This window comes from Aquarana catesbeiana, linkage group LG02, assembly GCF_042186555.1.
Source record: "Aquarana catesbeiana isolate 2022-GZ linkage group LG02, ASM4218655v1, whole genome shotgun sequence".
In the NCBI taxonomy this organism is placed as follows: Eukaryota; Metazoa; Chordata; class Amphibia; order Anura; family Ranidae; genus Aquarana; species Aquarana catesbeiana.
In genome coordinates this window covers 455,197,761-455,213,513 of record NC_133325.1, presented here as the reverse complement: position 1 = coordinate 455,213,513, position 15,753 = coordinate 455,197,761, and the positions used below count along the sequence as shown (strand labels likewise).

The 15,753-nt window shown below is 45.7% G+C and overlaps 1 protein-coding gene across 2 annotated transcripts in view; it reads right to left on the bottom strand.

Moving 5' to 3' along the window:
- MAP7D1 (MAP7 domain containing 1) overlaps nucleotides 1-9,454 on the bottom strand; it is a 162,977-nt gene extending 153,523 nt beyond the window's left edge. The window contains exon 1 of one of the 2 annotated variants that reach the window (XM_073615611.1): nucleotides 8,964-9,454. In XM_073615611.1, coding sequence (XP_073471712.1) covers nucleotides 8,964-9,009 — 46 coding nt within the window. In that variant the 5' untranslated portion in view covers nucleotides 9,010-9,454. The remainder of the gene's footprint in view (nucleotides 1-8,963) is intronic. The other variant, XM_073615613.1, reaches the window with a different exon arrangement.
- Nucleotides 9,455-15,753: the final 6,299 nt, after the last annotated feature.

The window sequence follows — 15,753 nt, the reverse complement described above, 5'->3', positions numbered from 1 at the left end:
ATAATAGATTAGTTGTCGATTAATCGATTAGTTGTTTCAGCCCTAACCAGACCTTTACTGTACACAGGTTTTTGATAACGTAATTTATTAAAGCAGCTCCGGCGTCTCTTCTCCTTCCGATTTCTTCATCCTCTGGTTCTCTTCCTCCGCTGAGGTCTTCTCCCTCTGCTGGTTCTCCTCTCTCCGCTGTCTTCTGCTGTTTTTCCGACACTCTCTCCTGCTCGAATGCTGGGTCTGCCGTGTGCCATTACTTATATAGTCATGGGGCGGGGCCACCTGGTGATGTCATCCGGAGGCCCCACCATTTGTGACGTCACCTCCCCATCCTGTCCGGGGCAGTTACGTCACAAGGGCATGGCCTCCGAATGACGTCACTGGGTGGCCCCGCCCCATGGCTATATAAGTAATGGCAAACGGTGGACCCAGCATTACAGCGGGAGAGCGCTTCGGGAGAACATCGCAAGAACAGAGGGAGAAGACAGCGGAGAGAAGAGAACCGGCAGCGGGAGAAGACAGCGGAGAGAAGAGAACCGGCAGCGGGAGAAGACAGCGGAGAGAAGAGAACCGGCAGCGGGAGAAGACAGCGGAGAGAAGAGAACCGGCAGCGGGAGAAGACAGCGGAGGGAGGAGAACCGGCAGCGGGAGAAGACATTGCCGGAGGGAGGAGAACCGGCAGCGGGAGAAGACATTGCCGGAGGGAGGAGAACCGGCAGCGGGAGAAGACATTGCCGGAGGGAGGAGAACCGGCAGCGGGAGAAGACATTGCCGGAGGGAGGAGAACCGGCAGCGGGAGAAGACATTGCCGGAGGGAGGAGAACCGGCAGCGGGAGAAGACATTGCCGGAGGGAGGAGAACCGGCAGCGGGAGAAGACATTGCCGGAGGGAGGAGAACCGGCAGCGGGAGAAGACATTGCCGGAGAGAGGAGAACCGGCAGCGGGAGAAGACATTGCCGGAGGGAAAAGAAATCGAAAGGAGAAGAGATGCCGCAGTTGCTTTAATACATTACTTTATCAAAAACCTGTGTACTGTTTTTATTTTTGACACTTTTTTTGGGTGAATGGGTAGGGGTATAATGTACCCCATACTCATTCACATAGGGTGGGGGACGGGGGCCCATGATCTGGAGGCCCTCTTGTTAAAGGGGGCTTCCAGATTCCGACAAGCCCACAGACCCCATAAACCACCAGCCAGGGTTTTTTTGGCGAGGTCAAGATCCTCGGTGCACAAGCCGCACTGATCATCATGATCCAACTTGTGGTGCGACTTCTATTCAAATCAATGGGCCCTCATAGGGAACCAGCAATTAGCAGCTTTTACAGCTCTAACGCCGGTCCTCAGAACGCTCTGGCCCTGAGTTTTCTTTTACAGCTTGAAAACGCCTATGCCACTTACAACTCCTAAAAGCCTGTGTGTGCATGGACACATAGAATAACATGGAGAGGCGTTTTTAAGCTGAAAAAAAAAAAAAAAGTCTGACGCTGCTATAAGCAGCTGTAAAAATGCCCTGTGTGCATGAGGCCTTAAAGCGGAGTTCCACTCGTTTATCTGTTTATTAAAAGTCAGCAGCTACAAAAAGTGTAGCTGCTGACTTTTAATAAACACACACTCACTTGTCCCATGGTCCAGTGATGCAGCCGTCCGAACCCTCAGTTCTTTCCCCCACCTCACTATTGTGGGCACCCGGCTGTGACAGCTTGCGGCTTCACAGCCGGTTGCGCACTGCGCATGCACAAGTCACGCTGCACGTCCTGAATGGCCGAGCAATTGCAGGGAGGGAGAGAGAGAGGAGGAGTCGCCTAGGCAGCGCAAGCGGGAACTGTCAAACCTAGGCACCCACACCCCCCTCAAAAAAGACATGCCAAATGTGCCATGTCAGGGGGTTAGGTTTTTATTATTTTTTTTTTTATTAGTAATGGCGTTGATGCGTGATTTTTTATTGTGACTGTGACATTGCGGCGGACAGATCGGACACTTTTGACACTATTTTGGGACCATTGGCATTTATACAGAGATCAGTGCGATAAAAATACACTGATTACTGTGTAAATGTCACTGGCAGGGAAGAGGTTAAACACTAGGGGGCGATCAAGGGGTTAAGTGTGTTCTCTGTTCTAACTGTAGGGGCTCACTAGAACATGACAGATCACTGCTCCCGATCACTGAGAACAGTAGATCCTTGTCATGTTGCTAGGCAGAACAGGGAAATGCCTTGTTTACATAGGCATCTCCCCATTCTGCCTCTCCGTGTCACGATCACGGGCCACAAGCGGACATCGAGTCTGCGGGACCCGCAGGCACGCTCTCCCCGTTCTGCCTCTCCGTGTCACGATCGCAGGCCACTGGTGGACACAGAGTCTGCCGAACCTGCGGGCACGCACGCGCCCGCTTTCCGCCGATGATGCAGCGACGTAAGGGTACTTCATTTTGCACACCCGTGCCAATTTATAGATGTATATCGGCACGAGGTGGTTGGCAAGTGGTTAATAAACACACACTCACCTGTCCCACGGTCCAGCCGCCCGAAGCCTTCTCCTTCCTGCGGCGCCAGCATTGCAAGTGTGGGCACCCGGCTATGACAGCTTCAGAGCTGGGCGCGCACTGCACGTACTGAATGGCTGGGCAATCTTCTGTCAAAACTAGGTACCCACTCCTCCCCCAAAAAAATGACATGCCAAATGTGGCATGTCAGGGGGTCAGGAATCCTTAAAGCGGAAGTTCCACTTTTGGGTGGCACTCCGCTTTAAGGCCCTTTTCAAACAGTCTGTCCAATCAGGTCCGCCTGCCAGTTTCTCAGGCTGACCTGATCGGACCCCCCAGTCTCTTCTATGGAGCGGCGAATGTCAGCAAACACATGCACGCTGACATCCACTGTCATCTGATCCTGTTCGCCAAACACAGACGGATGGTGGTCCTATTCCCCATCCATCTGGCAGATTGGATGAAACAGACAGGTGGCCTTTTTCCGTCCAATTGCCCCATAAAAGAGGAGAGCGGGACAGTGTCCGCTCTGCTACACGGACCTGTCATCCGCCTGCTCAGTGAATCCCCCCTGAGCAAATGGATTCCTCTTAGCGGAGGTGCCTGTGTGAAAGGGGCCTAAAACATATTGGCATCTGTTGGGGAGCCATCCACTTGCTTAAGTCAAGTCAATAAAGGTTAACACCATTTTGGCTATCTTCCAGAAGAGTCGGGGAAAAGGTTGTGACCCTGAACATATCATTTTGGCAGATTGTAGATGGCAGCCGCACAACAGAAAATAATTAGTACCCAATCGCACAGAAAATGTGTATTTCAATCATCTTAGATGAACAGTCCTGTTTAAGAATAAAAAAAAATGAACCATCTAGGTTAAAGCTATAAGTGCATCTTCCATCTTGCCAAGAGAATTTCACAGGCAGAATAGTTTGGCTTCAACTTTGGCTTTTAACAAACAAACACTTGATGAAAGGACATCCATGCAATTCACTGAATAAAGCCCAGCAAAGAAAGGTTGTTTGTGCTGATGCCAGCAACAATTTGTTTCCTCAAAAACAATGTGCCAGAAACATTATTAGTGGAGTCGTAACTCCAGATAAGGATGAAACTAAATCTTTCTACAGCTACTGTAAAACTCAGCCACCTTTGAACATCAGCCCCTGAGGAAACTGATGGAAAGAGGTGGGTTAGCATTACATTTTTTAAATAATGGGGCACATGGTATCCATATACTTGAAAATTCAACCATGTGACACAACCAAAATCCAAATAAATTAGCATAACTGGGCATAGTGTATAGATGAATGTGACCTCAGCCAGCGCTGCTCCGCTCACCGGGGCTTGGTCACAGTGGCTGAGGCCACATTCATTCTACATACTAATACACTGGGTTGGCGAGCTGCTCTTTAATCCCTAAATGGTACACGGACGCCAGCTCCTTCACTGCAACCAGCAGGGAGATCTCTGTCTCAGCTTAGAGCGGCACCAAGTTCCATTTGGATCACCGGGCATACTATATGTTCTGAACCACAAGAGGAAAAACTTTAACTGGGGCAACATATTGTATATTAATGCAAAACTTTTTTCCTTTTCAATAGAATGGTGAGGGATTAAAGTATTAATTGCTATCTCTGTCTCAGCTGTGGAAATTCACCCCTTTGTCCTAGTGACCACTACCATCTAGCCCTAGAGAAAGAAAAGATTCAAAATATCTTGTCACCAGAGAAAGAAGCACCAATCACTGGTGCCCAGCGTGCAGCCCTCTGGCATATATTGTGTGGCCTTTGAAGATAGTATTCTGTGTTTTAATGTTTACTCAAGCCAATGAAGAAAATACTCTTTAGACTGGCTTCTGTTTTGGTTTAGGTCTTAAGACAGCCATACATTGATTGAAATTTGAAAGGTTCAGCAGGCACTTTGGTTGTACAGAAGTCAATCTACCAGTCAAAGTCGGTATAACCACTCTGTCAGGTTTTCCTTGCTAGATCAGCACCGCAGGCTATAACTGGCAGCACTGATCAGTGAAGTCTTTCGCTGTCAGAATACAAAGGCTCAGCAGTGAGGATTTCCCCATCCACATTGAGTGTGTGGATGGGGAGGGGGGGGGGGAGGGGGGGGCTATAAGAGTATCTTTTTTTCTCTTTCAATCCACTGGTTAAATCAAAACAAATTACTCATCTATGGGCTGTTTTACTCTTTTTTTTATACTTTTTTTCTCCAATCCTTTATAATGTTGGAGAGAAATCTCATACTGTATGTAAGTAATTTTAAAGGGGGTTGTAGGGAGCAAAAATGTGAAAGCATTGGCTTGTAAAGGGGCTGTAAGACGTTATCTCTAGTGTCCAGTGTCTCTTCTTTCCTCTATCGAAATGGCTGTCTGGCTGTTGTAGTAAACCTACACCTATATTAGTAGTCACATCAGCCGGACTTCTTCTGCAATGTTGAAGACATTTCGTGGCTTGACCAAGCAACTTCTTCAGTTCTAATGAGTGTCAGGAAAACATGTCAGCATTTATATCCACACAGGAAGCCTCCTTTTTTTTTTGTTTCCTGTCACTCATAAAAAAACGGAAAAAGCAGCTTGGAGAATCCATGAAACGTCTTCAACCTTACAGAACAAGTCCAGGTAAAATGTGACTAATGCTAGATATACCATGACCTGGATAAATGAGAACCTTCAGACACAGTTATCGTACAGTTCCCATGGTGTAGAATAGCGTTTCCCAAAGCTGTCCTCAAGTTTCACCAACAACTCATATTTTATAGATATCCACACAAGTAACTAAATCAAATTGCTGAGACATGAGGTCACTTCACCTGTGAATATGTGAGATTACCAGCAAAATATGCACTGCTGGTTGGTCCTAATGAAAGGTATGGAAAACACGGATGTAATGTCTGCTTAAGCTGGGAAAAAAAAAAAAAAAAAAAAAAACACAACTTACGTTGAGCTGGAAAAAGAAGAAAATTCTGTAAACTTGTATAGAGAAGAATACTCAAAAATATGTCACTTGGTAAGCATAGAAATATGTATGTGCCATTCTGTATACTACAGACAGGTACATGCCGATGGTACACAAGCAAAAAACAACAGTGCTTTTGGTGGCCACAGACAGTGATGAAGTTTGGGACATGTGTCAAGACATAACATACCTTGCAACATCATAATGACGTTTCCGGGCCTGACCAATCGCCTATTTATTAATTTTCACCTAGTTCATCTGCAACAATTGTTCCAGTTACATACACTATATAATTATCACTGAGTGCTGGAATTCTTGGTATTTGCCTATGGTCTTCTTTAGGTCTGACCACAGCCAAAAGACGATCGGCAAATATTAGCATTTTGTTCCCCTTAACTTGTCCAAGCATTTGCTATGTCAGTTACACGTAATGCACTGACATCCCTGACCCCTCTATTACCTTGTGCAACAAAGGCCAACAAATTCCAACTAAGACAATAGCCTTTTCCCCTTGAAAGAGAAGTCAGTGGATTCTGTAAATCCACAGGAACCAGCAATCACATGTCTAAGAGTATATTTAGCATTGACTCTGGTTACGCAACTATGACATTCTGAAATACAACATCCTTTTTATCTACTGTGATAATTCATTTTCTCCATAGAACTGGAGTTTTCAGGGGAGTTTCATGTAGGCTTGGAGTGCTGACATCACTTTACATGTCTAAAATGAATTTTCTCTGACATGAAACATGAACAAAGCATATCTTTCTATAGTGTGTACGTGTCTCAATTAGGAGCACTAATACCGCGTACACACGAGTGGACTTTTCGACCGGACTGGGCCGACGGTCTATCCGACGGACTTTCCCAATGAACGGACTATGCTCCACACGATCAACCAAAGTCCGACGGATTCGTATGTGATGACGTACGACCGGACTAGAATAAGGAAGTTGATAGCCAGTAGCCAATAGCTGCCCTAGCGTCGGTTTTCGGCCGTCGGACTAGCATACAGATGAGCGGACTTTTCGGCCGGACTCGAGTCCGTCGGGAAGATTTGAAACATGTTCCAAATCTAAAGTCGGTCAGATTTTGGACCAAAAAAGTCAGCTGCAGGTCCGATGAAGCCCACACACGGTCGAATTATCCGGCGGACTCAGTCTGTCGGACCAGTCCAGTCGAAAAGTCTGCTCTTGTGTATGCGCCATAAGTTTCACTTTTGTCTGCGGCTTCATTCCTCTGCTATCAACATGAGTCCCTTCAGACAAGTTTTCCTGACACCGAGAGAAAAATGGCGACAGGGGAGGGACCTCCAGCTGAATGACAGCCTCAGCTCTGTTCCTCTGTGCTGCATGGAAGGGGTCTGTCTCTTCCCTCCAATTAGCTTTCAGAGCTCTCCTCACTGAGCTCTGCAGTGTGTAATTTCAGCTCTCCGCCCTTTTTCTGAACTCAGACAAGCTTTAAAAATTGAGATGTAGAGAAGAGAAGACTGCAGATAGAGAGATACAACTCATGTAGGAGGATTTGTTTAAACCAAGAGACTTGACCAACCTTTAACCTTTTTACCCAAAGGCAGTGGTTCCTAATGTTCATCCTCAAGTACCCGCAACAGGTCATGTTTTGAGAATTTGAATAAACTAGGAAATCCAACAACAACTTGACTGATGATAAAATGGTTCAAGCTTTATTCAATATCCATCAAGACATAAAAGTATTCATCATATAAAAGAATTTGAGGCGTTTCTGTCCCAACTTTAGGGCCTTAGTCATAATAAAAAGGGAATTTCCCTTAGATAAAATAGCTGTCACACATACCAAGCTACTGATTTACAGCACTTGTGCAAGGGGAAGGAAACCCGGAAAAATTTGACCTTTTGAGGATACTTGAGGACTGAGGTTGGGAACTACTGTTCCAAAAGAACCCTTGAAATAATTTTTAGGTCTTAGGGAACGCCTGCAATTCACTGGAGGTCGGTGAAAAAAACGCCACTTACATAAGTGGTCGAAATGCCACCCTTACAGATTGATAAAAAGATGACATGGCATTGGTTCCAGAACTTTGCAGGCATCATCAAGAAGAGGTTAACCAGCTCATGCACCATCAAAAGGGAGGTCAATCAGCACTGGCTCTGGAACTACGTATGTACCAGCAAAAGGGAGGTCAATCGTTACTGGCTCCAGAACGCTGCATGCACCATCAAAAGGGAGGTCAAACGGCACTGGCTCCGGAACTATGCATGCACCATCAAAAGGGAAGGTCAATCAGCACTGGCTCTGGAACTATGCATGCACCATCAAAAGGGAAGGTCAATCAGCACTGGCTCTAGAACTATGCATGCACCATCAAAAGGGAAGGTCAATCAGCACTGGCTCTGGAACTATGCATGCACCATCAAAAAGGGAGGTCAATCAGCCTAAAGTGGAACTTGACCAAAAAGGGAAAGTCCTGCTTGCTGGCATCCTCCCCCACCCCACTGCCACATGTGGTACTTTTTTTGTGGGAGGGGGGGCGGGTATCTGGTTTTGAAAAGGTACCCACTCCCACGTCTGGTCAGATGCACTGCAACGATCTCAGCCAGGAGTTTGCTCCCCCTCCTTCCCCCTGCAACCTTCTCAGACACATCACAGTTCTCAGAAGATTGTGGGACCATTCACAATCACAGTGTGGCTCATGCATGTGCAGTAGGAAACCAGCTATGAAGCCGCAAGACTTCACTGCCGGTTTCCCTTAAGATACGGGCGCCTACACCCGAAGCTGATTGAAGAATTGGCTTGGGTGAGGACATCGCTGGAACCCTGGACAGGCATGTATCCTTATATTAGAAGTCTGCAGCTACAGTATTTGTAGCTGCTGGCTTTTATTTTTTTAGGGGGGGCTCCTCTTTAAGGAGCCTCCTACCAACCTCTGGGGGAACCCCTTGCAGTCAACAGGACCCTGGTTAAGAAAGGCTGGGCTAGACAAAATATTTTTTTAAGTTGGAAGAAGAAAAATCCCCGTCTTTGAGACATCTGGGCATTGAAATTCAGATCCTGTAGCAGCTACAGGGTGAGACACACAAAAGTATATCTTCTTTCAAAGCCTGTTGGTTGCGAGGAGGGGGAAAGAGGGACGGTGGCCCCCCTCCGCCTGAATCAGTCTATTGTGTAGTCTTCCTCCATGATAACTATCTGGAGCATTGTATGCTTAAAGGGGGAAGAAGAGAGCATGTATTTTAGTGTCCAGTAGAGGAATCTGCAGCGTCATTAGGGGGGCACAGAGCTAGAAGCAGCCAGGCTGTAGACTATTCTCTAGCGGTGACCTCACCCTGGCTGTGGAGGGAGTGGGCTGGCATATGCCATAGCTCTGCACAATCTCATCAAGATGCACAAGTGATGGTCACCATGCATGATCAGCCAAACTCCAAGCACCCATCAATGCTGAAATCTAACAAGTAATCATAATCACTCTGCACTGATTTCTTCTCACTTCCCAAACTCCAGCACTCCTAGCATAGCTGAGGATGTTTATTGATAAGGAGCTTTACCTGCTGTGTGTTCCTCTGGTGTGGTCTCCCCAGTCTGCTTGTCCATGTCCTCAAGAGATAACACAACTAGGGATCGGTTGTCTTAGAGTGCTAGCTCCTCTGGTTCTGTTTTGTTTTTTGTTTTCCAGGATCAGGGCTGAGATTGATGCAGTCTCATTCCTAAAGGCAACAGGATCCGATTAACAGTTGTAGAAGAAAGGCTTCATCACCACCAGGGAGGGAAGAATCTTGTCCAGCCCCCTCCCAGCACACATCCACAGAGATAAAGCCAGGGTCTGGGGAGATCTCCCTGCTCCTTTGTTGGGGTGCCTCTTCCCCCACCCCCCCAACGATGGATCACAACTTCCCAATCCCTGAGCACAGATAGGAGGAGAGCAGCTGATGGAAAGGCTATTGTACAGACACTGTGTAACCTCTAACATAGGAGCGTACCAAGTGAGCCGGAGAGGGGGGGAGCCACTGCCCTCCTAGCTAACATTAAAGCTGCTTTTCCCCTCAGGACTACAATACAGAAGCCCAGCCCAGCTGACGACCACTCTTCTCACATCACACACCGTTCTAAGTTGCAGTTTAGTTTATGAAATGAAGAAGTGGGCGCTGAGAAGTACGGCCCCCCCTTTTCCGGAGATTGGTTGGTGCTGTCAGCGTGTTGAGACTATCTAAGGAAAGTTGCATTCTTTCAGAATTGGGAAGCACAGATGGTGACTCATTCAGTCTGGCTCTACACACCCAGCCCAGTGCGGAGGATCCAGGGGATGCACACAACCCGTGTACTCAATGCGCCCGCATCATCCCGCTCCCAGCATTGCCTATGGCCAGCCGGGAGGAAGAGCGGGGTGACGTCAACAGCACGCTGCTCATCACTGCCACACTCAGGAGGTGAGGTGACCCCGCGGGTGGAGGCAGTGTGTTCTCCGATTACAGTGGTCACCTCACCACCTTAAAGAAGTATTATCACCCACAATTAATTTCTTTTCATTAGCTTAATACACTTTAAGCACTTGCCTACAGGGCATGGTATCCCCCCTTCCTGTCCAAGCCAATTTTCAGCGCTATCGCTTTTTCAATGAGCATTGCGCTGTCATGTACTCGTATGACATTTGTATTATTTTTTTTGAGACGGAGCTTGCTTTTGGTGGTGTTAAATCATCACGGGGTATTTTATTTTTTTGCTAAACAAATGAAAAAAGACCATTTTTGAAAAAAAAATGTTTTTTTTCGTTTCTGTTAGTAAGTTGAGCTGATGAGGCTGCTCTGATGGGCACTGATGAGGCGGCACTGATGGCCACTGACGATGGGGCACTGATAAGCTGCACTGACGGCCACTGACGATGGGGCACTGGTGGCCACTGATGAGGCTGCACTGATGGTCACAAATGAAGCGGTACTAATGAGGCGGCAATGATGGTCACTGACGATGGGGCACTGATAAGCTGCACTGACGGCCACTGACGATGGGGCACTGGTGGCCACTGATGAGGCTGCACTGATGGTCACTAATGAAGCGGTACTAATGAGGGGGCACTGATGGTCACTAATGAAGCGGCACTGATGAGGCTGCACTGATGGTCACTAATAAAGCAGCACTAATGAGGCTGCACTGATGGTCACTAATGAGGCTGCACTGATGGTCACTAATGAGGCGACACTGATGGTCACTGATGAGGCTGCACTGATGGTCACTAATGAGGCGACACTGATGGTCACTAATGAGGCGGCACTGATGGTCACTAATGAGGTGACACTGATGGTCACTGATGAGGCTGCACTGATGGTCACTAATGAAGCGGTACTAATGAGGCGACACTGATGGTCACTAATGAGGCGGCACTGATGGTCACTAATGAGGCGACACTGATGGTCACTGATGAGGCTGCACTGATGGTCACTAATGAAGCGGTACTAATGAGGCGGCACTGATGGTCACTAATGAGGCGGCACTGATGGCCACTGATGAGGCTGCACCGATGGTCACTAATAAAGCGGCACTAATGAGGCTGCACAGATGGTCACTAATGAGGCGGCACTGATGGTCACTAATGAGGCGACACTGATGGTCACTGATGAGGCTGCACTGATGGTCACTAATGAAGCGGTACTAATGAGGCGGCACTGATGGTCACTAATGAAGCGGCACTGATGGCCACTGATGAGGCTGCACCGATGGTCACTAATAAAGCGGCACTAATGAGGCTGCACTGATGGTCACTAATGAGGCGACAATGATGGTCATGAATGAGGTGGCACTGATGGCCACTGACGAGGCTGCACTGATGGTCACTAATGAATTTTTTTATTTTTTACAATTTTATTTTATAATATCTTTTTATTATTATTATTATTTTTATATATACAATTTTTTAGGAGTTCCATTGGGGGGCTTTGGTTTGATATCAGAGGTCTAAACAGACCCCTGATATCTCACTTTTAAGACAGAGATTCCCCAGTCCCTTCTTCTTCAGCCAAACAGCAGGGGGAATCTGTGCAGTACAGCATGATTAGGGTGGGCCCAGGCACACCTGGCACACCCCGTGCGCACGCCTATGAACTGTAATAAATAAAGATGTTATACTTACCTGCTCTGTGCAATGATATTACATATAGCAGGCCTGATCCTCCTCATCTGAGGGGTTACATGGAAACAAAAAAAAAAATAAAAAACACAGTAAAAAATGACCTAATGAAAAAAAAGATTACAGAGCCATTAAGCAATGGATGTGTATGGAGTATTCGTGGAGAATAAGGCCTCATGCACACTGCAGCTTTCAAATGCACTTTTTGAAGGTATTTTACTTTTTTTCTGCCTCTGAACGCCAATCTATACTAGCCTACCCTCTAGGCATTTGCAGGTATTTAGAGGTAAGGGTGCTTAGGCTCAGAAATCTAAATGCACCAAAATCGCTTTCAGGAGAGGACCATTTGGGCAGTTAAAACGCCTGACGCACGTAAACTGTGGTGGAGTCAGCCTGCAGGCTAACCAGAAAAATATCAAATGAATTCCTCCATCCACGCTACGCAGAGTGAGTGGATGAATCTCAAGCTGAGGCTATTGTATTTGGGCAGCCGACTCTGCCAGCTGTCAAAATCTATATGTGTATGGCCAGATTAAGTCTGTTATTTTTCAACTTTCTTTAACCACTTATCTACCAGGCACTTTCACCCTCTTCCTGCCCAAGCCATTTTTCAGCTTTCAGCGCTGTCACACTTTGAATGACAATTGCGCGGTCATGCTACACTGTAACCATGTGACATTTTTATCATTTTCTTCACACAAATAGAGCTTTCTTTTGGTGGTATTTAATCACTGCTGGGATTTTTATTTTTTTCCTAAAAAAAAAAAAATAAAAGACAGAAAATGTTGAAAAAAAAAGTTTTTCTTAGTTTATGTCAGTAAATTTCTGTAAATAAGTAACTAATAGGCTGCACTGATGGGCACTTATGAGGTGGCACTTATGGACACTGATGAGGCAGCACTTATGGGCACTGATTAGGTGGCATTGATGAGAAGGCACTAATATTCTGCACTGATGAGCACTGATAGGCGGCACTGATGAGTGGCACTGGTGGGCATTGATAGGTGGCACTGGTGAGCACTGATAGGTGGCACTGATGGACCCTGATAGCCAGCATGGATAAGCGCCACTGATGGGCACTGATGGGCAGGATGCAGATACAGCAGTATGCAATATTGAAAATGCAGTTGTAAACAACCATATACTCTATTGCAAAGAAATAACAACAGAGATAACCCAACGCATTTCGAGTTTACGGTAGTAATTCTATTCTTCAGGGATGCGTGGTTACAACAGGGCGATAATACGTCATACAATCTGCATAGACGTTCATAATGTACTAGTATGCACTGCAAACTAGTATATTATGTCAAACTTGCCTATAAACAGAGTCCTCCAGCGATGCAGTCAGGGCTGTCCCCGGTTCACCCGGTCTTTGTTCCAGATTTCGCATTTCTGTGCACTTGATTGGCCGGACTGATGTGACATCACAATGCGCGGGAGTCACATCGATATGGCTTGCTGGGCGGGCCGTAAATGTGGTCTAAACAGCGCAAGTGCAGCTCAGATCATATTACCCGCTGACAGGCAGGGGGAACATGTATGACAGAAGAGACCTCTAGAGTATCTTCTGTTATAAAAAGCCTGCCTGTCAGCGGATTTAGGCAATTCTGAGTTTACTATAACTGAAGTTAGGCATTAATTTGTTAGCCACTTATGTAAAGTCCATCTAACACTACAATCTCCACTGATTGACAATGCTGTGTCCAAGGGTGACCCCATTGAGCCTCCATTGATAGCGGAACCACCATAAGGCTGGAAGTGTGTTACTGGTGGGATCACCAGGTGAAAATAAAAGAAAGAAAAAGAAAACAAATGCAGCCACCAAACCTACGGACAATAAGCTGCAATATGTTACATTTGTTTTTTGGTTTAAATACACTTTATATGTGTATTTCTGCAGTGCACCAAAAGTTGCTAATCTGTCCTTTCTGTAAGCAGCAGCCCTTCCAAGACCACATCAAGGTAAGGCAAATAGGCTGTTCACTTTGTATGGTGATTTTTTTTTTTTAGCTTGGTAAATGAGATGAGGTTTTGCTGCCTATATCATTCAATCAAGTGCAAGCAAAATTATTAATTATTTTTCTTGCGCGAGATTGGGAATGCTTTGCAAAGTGGATTATTACCACATTCACTAAACTAAGTGAAAATTCCCTTCCAAAATGAACAGCCTATTTACTTTTCATAAATCAACCCCATTGGGTCTGCTACCATTTTAAATAGTATAATTGTACTTTGATCAATGTTTTATGCACTTCATGCTTAATACCTGTAATTATCATTTTAGGTTGCTTTAATTTGCTGTTATACCAATTATATGCAGTAATAAACTTTATTTGTGTAGGGTGTATTGTGCTGTAGAAGATGTCATTGCATACTGGGCAGTTTTTAGCATTCAGTGCTCATTATGTAGAGTCTATGCAGGATAGTTGCACATGGCAATACAAGTGAATGCATGTACTGAAAGAATAAAAGGGTGTTCAGTATGCCTATGGTTCTGTTACTCTTTGTAAGGCTAAGTTTACACATGCAGCAGTGCTGAAAAGTGTTTTTATGGTGGATTGCTTTTCAGAGGTGTTTGACAGGTGGTGAAAAGGTGATATGTCTTATGTTTGCCCTAGCTGTATTCCCTTAAAGCGGAGTTCCACCCAAAAGTGGAACTTCCGCTTTAAGGACTCCTGACCCCCTGACATGCCACATTTGGCATGTCATTTTTTTGGGGGGAGGAGTGGGTACCTAGTTTTGGCAGAAGATTGCCCAGCCATTCAGGACGAGCAGTGAGCATCCGGCTGTGAAGCCGCAAACTGTCATAGCACACTTGCAATGCCGGCATCGTAGGAAGGAAAAGGCTTCAGGCGGCCTCATCGCTGGACCATGGGACAGGTGAGTGTGTGTTCATTAACCACTTACCGACAATCTCATGCCGATATATGTCAGCGAAGTGGCACAGGTGTGCAAAACAATGTACCCATATGTCGCTGCGTCATCGCAAGAGCATGCCCGAGGGATCGCAGGAGCGTGCCCGAGGGTCCCGCGGACTCTATGTCCGCCAGTGGCCCGTGATCGTGACACGGAGAGGCAGAATGGGGAGATGCCTATGTCAACAAGGCATTTCCCTGTTCTGCCTAGCAACATGACAGGGATCTACTGCTCCCAGTGATCGGGAGCAATGATCTCTGTCATGTTCTAGTGAGCCCCTACAGTTAGAACACGCCCAGGGAACACACTTAACCCCTTGATCGCCCCCTAGTGTTTAACCTCTTCCCTGCCAGTGATATTTACACAGAAATCAGTGCATTTTTATAGCACTGATCGCTGTATAAATGCTAATGGTCCCAAAATAGTGTCAAAAAAAATTGCAGATCACCGCCATTGCTAATAACATAAAAAATGTATAATAAAAATGCCATAAATCTATCCCCTATTTTGTAAACGCGATAACGTTTGAGCAAACCAATCAGTATACGCTTACTGTGATTTTTTTTTTTTTACCAAAAATATGTAGAAGAATACATATCGGCCTAAACTAAGGAAGAAATTTGTTTTTTTATATATTTTTGGGGGATATTTATTATAGCAAAAAGTAAAAAATATTGCGTTTTTTTCAAAATGTTCGCTCTTTTTTTGTTTATGGCTCAAAAAATAAAAACTGCAGAGGTAATCAAATACCACCAAAAGAAAGCTCTATTTGTGTGAAGAAAAGAACGTCAATTTTATTTGGATACAACGTGGCATGACCGCATAATTGTCAGTTAAAGCGACGCAGTCCCATATCACAAAAAAGGGCTTGGTCAGGAAGGGGGACATCCTTCCGGGGCTGAAGTGGTTAAAAGTCAGCAGCTACACTTTTTGTAGCTGCTGAATCTTAATAAATACAGAAATGGCTGGAACTCGGCTTTAAGTAAAATTGATTGTTTTAAAGCATATCTAAACCCAAGAACAAAAATGGTTTCATTTTAACTTGGTAATTGTGCAATTAACTCACTTCTTGTCCTTGGGGTGACAACTGTACTGAGCAATGGTGATACCCTAGAACAGGACTACATATTAGGACTACATAAGACCTCCCCCTCTTCTCCATAACAGGGGGGGGGATGTTTTGTAATCCATGAAGATAGCAGGGAACCATGCTAACTGATTACAGTATAGAGATCGCAGGAAGGTGTCAATTCAAAAGATTTCTGGCTGAATGAACAGCTTATTATTTCCACTTATTG